Genomic DNA, 7,500 nt, shown 5'->3' with positions numbered 1-7,500 from the left:
TGCAGCATAGAGAATGTGAATAAGAAAATATGAGTGGTTTATAACTATAATAAAAATAAATAAAAAAAAATAAAAAAATAATAAAAAGAAAGAGAAGAGGATACAGCACACGGGTACCAGGGCATCGATTGATATATATAAGAGAGAGAGAAAGAGAAGGAATGAGGTTGCAGAGAGAAGTGCTGCTGAGGCCTTATAAAATATTAAAATAATTTATATGTTTTTTAGTGAAGAAGGAGAGACAGAGGCAACACAGAATACATGTTGCAGCAGGTGTATGCACAGCGTTGCTGCGCTGGAGGAGACGATCCCCTCGCTGCGGTGTTGTGTGGGGCCGGTCCTGCATAGCATCCGGGCGGCAAGGGGAGAGAGAGAGAAAAAGAGAGAAAAAGAAAAGAAGAAATATATGTTTATAAGGGGTTTATATGGATAAATAAATAAATAAAATAAAGAAAAAAAAAGAAAGAAACACATAAAGTTATTTATTACAAAGAACACACACACACACCGTGTTGGTTGGTTGTTTGCATCGTCTTGTGCTCCGGGCTCGAGCTGGCTGTGCGGGTGCTCGGTAGGGTAAATTCTTCGTAAAAATATCAAACAAAGGAGAAAAAATATGAAATAAAGATAAAATAAATAGATTTAAATCAATAAAAAAGGGAAAAATATGTGTTAATTACCAAATATAACACGAAGGCTTCATCCCCGCATACCGTGCATCGCCTGGCTGCTCCCGCCGTCGTGTATATAGAAGTAGAGCAGAGAGGCAGCAGGCAGAGTCCACCTAGGCTAGCTCGTTCGTGTGTTGTGTTGGTGTTGCAGGTGTATTTTTTCTTTGTTTATGAGTTTGATATCTTTGTTTGAATAAACGTAGACTTTTTATACACTTTTATTTGTTTCTTTTCGCGCATCGTCGCCCCTAAACATGCCTGGCATCGGGCAGGCAGCCGGCACCCCCCGCAAGGAAACCGCCGCAGCTGGGTATACGCGGCAGGCGCCAGGAACGCCTGAAAACCTGACGAATCAGCTGATGCACATGTTTGTGAATGAAAAAACAGGAAAAAATACTCTAGGAGATGCTTTTTTTCCCCAGACTATGGAGCTTTCTGCGCAGCAGGCGGACGCGGACGTGAACGCGAGTACGTGGGTTTCGGGTGTACGTACAGCTCAGGATTCAACAACCTCCTCCCGCTCGAGTCTAGGAGCCCAAATTCCGCCCGCAGAAGTATTTGTTGAAGGTGTATTGGAACCCATAACTGGGGACTCAGGAGGTGGTGTTTCATCGCGGCTAGAGAGGGAGGCGCTCTCACACGTACGCCGCTTGCAATCAGTTCCCGTTTCTTATCTAGAGGTGGATAGGTTTTTGTGTTCTGTTGAGAGTTTTGCTCGTCGATTCAATAAAGAAGATCAGTTGCTAGAGATTGCTGAAGGCCAGATGGATGGAACGGTCCGCTATTTCTACAGAAAAAGAATGCAAATGCTCCTACCTGGCCGCCAGAGAGACTATCAAACATTAGTTGAAGTTATGTTGCGGCTACTGTGTCTAGGAAACCCAGAGGCTTTCTTACGGCGGGAGCTTCGGGGGGCCCCCCCTCATAAGGCCCTAAAACTTTATGTTGAATTGGGGCTGTTGTATGATGCGTACACCCGGCTGTGTGAACGTACAAACACAGAAATAAAAAGAACAGAAGAATCTCTCGCACAGGAATTCCTCAGCAGACTACCAAACAGACTGGCGGAGCAAACACGCAGAGTCGTGAGGACCGTTCCTTCTCCTAATCTTTTTGTTTATGCGGTTGTAGCTCGTACAGTTGACAGCCACATGAACGGCAACTGGTAATCTTCGTCCGAGTGTATATATATATATATATATATAATATATATATAATATATATAATATATATAATATATAATATATATATACCGCGTATTCTATATATTCTTGTATTCTTCTATTGAAACGGTTCTATGGGATTTATTTCTTCAGTTGAATTCGCCGGTTTGCTGAGGAAGTTTCTTTTTCTTCTTTTTGAATGGTACAGGTATGAAGGTGTATACCAGCATATATCATTGGTTATATTTATATTTATATTTATATTTATATTTATATTATTATTATTATTATTTATATTTATATTTATATTTATATTCGCGTACATTTCGTTTTTCTTCCGAAGAGGCCCCTGAGGTCTCAGCTGCAGGCGCTCTTCTTTCTAGCGGCCCCAAACGTCGCGAGTGGAGTCTTTGATATGTTTGCATTGGCTTGATGATGAATTTGTTGCATCTCTGTATATAAATATAATGTATTATAATATAAAATTTAAATATATTTATATATTTATATATATATTATATACTTATATATTTATATTTAATGCAAAAATACACTGAAGGTCTTGCGGTGGAAATCTATAAAAAAAGATTTCTTCTTCGCTCCTCCCTCTTCAGATTTGCGAATATAAAATGCAAATCTTCATTGGCTGTCTGTGGGAGGAAAACAATATAAATATATTCATTTATAAATAAAAAAACAAATTTATATACTCAGTACATGTATTCTTACAACTATATATAAATATAATACAAGAGAAATTTATATCCTTAGTAAATATATTACTATAACTATATAAAAATAATATACAAATATAATTTATATTCTTAGTAAATATATTACTATAACTATAGATAAATATAATACGAGAGAAATTCATATCTTTAGTAAATATATGATTGAAACTATATACAAATATAATACAAGAGGAAACTATAGTATTCTTAGTACTCTATACAAATAAAAATACAAAGGAAATTTACATCTTTAGTAAATATTTTATTAGTACTACAGGCAAATATAATACAATAGGAATTCTACAAAAATATATTATTATAACTATATACAAATATACTACATATACCAGCCTTTACTAATACCATCTCCTTTCTGTTATCATTACGCAAAGCACACGTATATATATATACATATATATATATATATATATATATATATATATATATATATATATATATATATATATATATATATAGCTAATTCGTTACTATCAACATCTCCCTCTTACTACTGTAAGCAACAGAAAAAGTATTTAGAAACGTACTATATACAGCCAGGTCGTTCTTAGGATGATTTTCTTTTTTCTATTGTAGATAAAAGCACAAGTATAAAGAAAACATTACTATTTGCATCTTTCTACTACTATAGACAGCAATACAAGTATATATGAATACTTTATATGAATACTTATAGAGAGCTATAGAGAAATAAATCCTCCTCCTCCTACTACTGTAAGCAAGATCACAAAAATATATACATTCTTCTGTTGCAGCGCCCCCCTACAAAAGCAGCACAAGGCAGAAACAGCAAAAGAGAAAAAAATAACGAGAAACAAAAGAATGCAACAAGTGTAGGTCTCATATGCATGTTTTTGACGGGGGTTTCTGTTCTTTTCTGTTCAACTTTTTTTTTACGCTCTAGAAACTCGAAATACAATACATGCATACAACTTAATGCAAATTACCTTATTCAAGTCAGTAGACGATCTATGCACGCGCTGCTTCTTTCTTCTTTCGTCCCAGAACACAACCTCTTCTTACTTATCTTTTTCTTCTTGTTGTTTCTGCTTGCATTTCTGGGGTTTCCTTTGGATGCTCAATCTCTTCTTTCGTCCGTTGGCTTTGCAGATAAAAAGATTCATTCGTGCGATCCAGACAGCAGAACGGGATTTTGAGTGAAATCGACAAAATATCAAGCAAAGTTTGTTCTTTGTTTTTGTATTCCGCTGAAATTATACTACACATGTTCTGGTTTTCCATCCGTTTGAAAGCAGAAACACTTCAATAGTTCCTCTTTCTGTATGAAGGCAGAAACGCCTCCGTAATTTCTTCTTCTTGTATACAGCACAGAATGCAGGTTACCTGCTGAAAATCGCTTCCAAAGGCCACAAAGCCCCAACGCCTCTCTGAAGAAACACGAAATTCAAGCTGAGCGATCGGGAAAGCAAGGAAAGCCTGCATTTATATGCGGCTAGACGGGATGCCTATTTGGGCAATTCGGATGTTTGTTTCAAATACAACGCGGCGGAAACATCAAAGAAACTGGTCAGAAGAAAGAAACGGCAAAAGAAAGAGAAAAGAACCCCATTTGCACTCACCAGGAAAGCAGGGGTAGGGTTGTGTTTCCATACGACCTCATGTGGTGGGGTGTATCGGCAGCTCAGCTGTGCAGAAGTTGAATCGCGTGCACTTCTTTCTAATGTCGAGTTTTCTTGCTCTTCAGAAGAAGTAAATATAATGTAAAATTAAGCTTTTCTTTTATATTCAGGGATTTCACCTTGTTCAGACTAATACCTGTGCGTTTCGCGATTTTTTTTGCACGCCGTTGAAGCTGCACAACAGGATGCAGGTGGTGGCGGTATTCAGATCTACGATCTTTAGCCTATTAATATATCTCTGTGTCGCTATAAATGGAGGTGAGCTTTTTTTATGTTTTTTTTTTATGAAAAAGTGCATATTTTCTTGATCGCCTCAGAAGATTCGCTTGAAAACATCATCGCACAGCAAAGCGCGCAGCTGAACGAACTTCAACAGCAGATTGCCCAGTGCGTTGAAATACTCAAAACAACATAAAAATACAACATAACAGTATCTATATACTCATATATATATTATATAATATGGATAATATGTATGTTTTTATATATTATGCTTCCTATATTTGCAGATTAAAACAGCATCTACACTCTCGCGGAGAAGGGAGTCAAGCCATAATCGACACCGCGCAGCTTTCCATGCCGGCAGCATCAACGCACGGAATCAAGTTAGATATTCGTGAGTGTTCACTTTCTCATTCCCTGTTCATGTTTTCTATCTTTAGAAACAGAAAAATAAATTAAAATAAATCAAAACAATTACAAAAAAAAACACAAAAATTACTCTCTTCTTGCATTCAGAATACCCCGGGGTCGGCGGAGCGACGGCAGAAGCTACAACACCCGGTGCTGTACCAGGGTTCGTTTCAGGGGCTCCGCCTCGGAAAACCCCTCTAATTATAATATCCCCAAAAGTTAGTTGAAATATATAAATAAAATAATTTATAATTTGCGCTAGAAACAAACAAATGCGTGAAAAAACGCGAAATGTTTCAAATGGGTTTCAGCCGATGATGAGCTTCAACAAGTTGTACGAAAAGATGCTCGTTGAATCCCAGCAGATGGGCAGTGACGGTAAGCTTTATCTATTTTGTTTTCTTTCTTTTTTCCAAGCATAAATATTAATATAATTTCTATTATTATGTATATTATACACTGTATACTATTCATGGTGTTTTGGTTACAATGGTGCATACATTCGTTAAGCATATATATATGGCCCCTCACTGCGCCCTTGCCGGTTTTGAGTTGTTTCATTCCCAGTATACTTTCTAACTATATTTCAATTGATATTATATTTTCGTCTTCTTCTTTTTATGCTAATCTATCACGGTATTATTTGCAGCGATGAAGCTCCTGAAGGGTCAAGACGCCGCCCTGGATAACCCGGTGTGTTTCTTTATCCATCTAACCCCTTTAAATTCAGGTTTCTGTTGTATTCTCTCCGGCCTAACGCCTAATAATGTTATTTATACAAATTTTATCTCTATTATAACTACTGTTTGCAGGTGGAAAGAATCAAAGTGCTCACAAAGGCAAGTTAATTTCTCGTTCTCGCCGCTGATCCTTTCTAAGTTGGGCCCTCGCTACCAATTCAGCAAGAGGAAGAAGCTGCAGCAAAGGAATCCTTCTACAGAGCAGATGAGGAGGAAATGAACTACGTGAGACAGAAAAAATATTGAGACAACTCTAAACATATCAGTAAAAGGCGAACACTTTGCAACGATAAATTTCTCTCAATGCAGGTCATGAAGGAAAGGAAAAAGGGATTCTTAGGGGGAGTCCAGAATTTCTTTCGCGGTTTGTTTCCTTTTTATTGTTTTGGTGCACATGCCAAGATTCAAGTTAATTGTGTACATTTGCAGACCTCAAACATTAATCCTACGACTATCACCACCCGCACCGACGTTGGTTCTGCGCCTCCACCCAAAAGAACGCCGCAAATACTGGCTCCTCTTCTCTCAGCATTTATGAGTTTTCTGTTCGTTATCACGGGTATCTATGCAGAAGCCCTCAAACTCGCACAACCAGAACTAGCAGCAGAAGCAGAATCAGCTGCAGGGCAACAACTGAAAACAGCAACAGCATTGTAACACAAAATGAGACATCTTTCTCCCCTCCATCGTCATCACCTGCCGTGTGAGGAAACTAATTAATAGTCGTCCCGTGGAAGATACTCCGAAGAAAGGGGGAGAATATTCTTTCCCCAACTTGCCTTCTCAAGCATGCATCCGCAAGCATGCATGTGCAAAACCCTTGGGTGCTTAGATACGTTTGGGCACATGCGAAGTTGTTGAGTCACGGAATTTTTGAACAGCCAATACTTGAAACAATTGAACCTCTTAAAAGTAGTGTTTTAACATGTGCGCTGTGCCGCCCGTGGACAGCGGCACTCAACGGTCCGCGCGGTGCGTTGCAGAGCAGCGGAGCGCCTTCAGCACTGCGTATTCTTCGAAGAAGCGTAAAAGAAAAGTTTAGCTTTTGAATAGGGAGAGCAATGAACGTAGGCTCCGGCAGGCTACTGTCGTGATGGTATGTCACTCTTGGGGAAGACTTTCGTTCAGTAGTTTGACTCTCTTCCAGCTTGCTGTGCTCCTCGGCTTAGATATACGTGTAACACACGGTAACCGTTTGCCATGTCTACGTCTGTCCCTTGAATAGTCCCGTGGTTTCAATGTCACTGGGTCTACAGGATAAATAGATAAATAACTAAATAACATCAAGTTTCTGTTATTCTCAGGGAAAATCCCCAAATCACGGGACTTCCGATGGAAGGTCCACCGAAATCACTCCCCATTTAGTTTCTGCTTTCCCTTGCTGGGTACGAGCAGGCCAGCCAATCGGGGACTAGGTGCGACGGTCGGAATGCCGGCGAGGCCTGGCCCTAGACCTCTCACTCCTAATATACCCATAATCCTACTAATATTACTGAATTCTACTTATACTTTGACCAAGAACACCTAAGACCTCGACTATCTCAGGGTATTCACTCTCTACCTTGCTCTTAGGCTATCGCAACCTGTGGGTAATGTAATGTCTATGCACTACACCTCCCCTGCTGCCGAATTTAAACGCTCGCGTAAGCAAAAATACTGATTCCTATTCCTGGTTATTCTCTAGACTGAACTTCTCTATCCATTCCGTTACGGCACTACCTCGTACTTCCTGACAGCGAGGGCCATGAATTGCCTTTGCTCTAACTGTGAGAAACTCCCCTTCAGAAACGCCAGTCTAAGGGAAGTTTGGGGCCTTAGGGATCATGTGTCTCTCGGAACCTGATCCCACTCACGTCAGTAGATGCACTAGTCCCGGCCAGCAGCTCTGCGTCTTGTGCCCC

At 39.3% G+C, this 7,500-nt stretch overlaps 2 protein-coding genes across 2 annotated transcripts; both read left to right on the top strand.

Annotated features, from left to right (window-relative positions):
• Positions 1-925: 925 nt before the first annotated feature.
• On the top strand, positions 926-1,840 carry EMH_0026790 (uncharacterized protein; the record flags this gene model as incomplete). The annotated part of the gene is made up of 1 exon (XM_013502667.1): positions 926-1,840. The coding sequence occupies one exon, from the start codon at positions 926-928 to the stop codon at positions 1,838-1,840; it is 915 nt and encodes a 304-aa protein (XP_013358121.1).
• A 3,333-nt stretch (positions 1,841-5,173) lies between these two features.
• EMH_0026780 (uncharacterized protein) lies at positions 5,174-6,256 on the top strand (the record flags this gene model as incomplete). The annotated part of the gene is made up of 4 exons (XM_013502666.1): positions 5,174-5,237; positions 5,509-5,552; positions 5,762-5,824; positions 6,029-6,256. 4 exons carry the CDS (start codon positions 5,174-5,176, stop codon positions 6,254-6,256), a joined length of 399 nt encoding a protein of 132 aa, XP_013358120.1.
• Between the last annotated feature and the right edge of the window lie 1,244 nt (positions 6,257-7,500).

Source organism: Eimeria mitis, genomic scaffold (assembly GCF_000499745.2).
Source record: "Eimeria mitis Houghton genomic scaffold, Emh_scaff987, whole genome shotgun sequence".
NCBI classification, from domain to species: domain Eukaryota; phylum Apicomplexa; class Conoidasida; order Eucoccidiorida; family Eimeriidae; genus Eimeria; species Eimeria mitis.
Note: the sequence above shows the minus strand (reverse complement) of the source record. Positions and strands in the feature narration are given on the sequence as shown.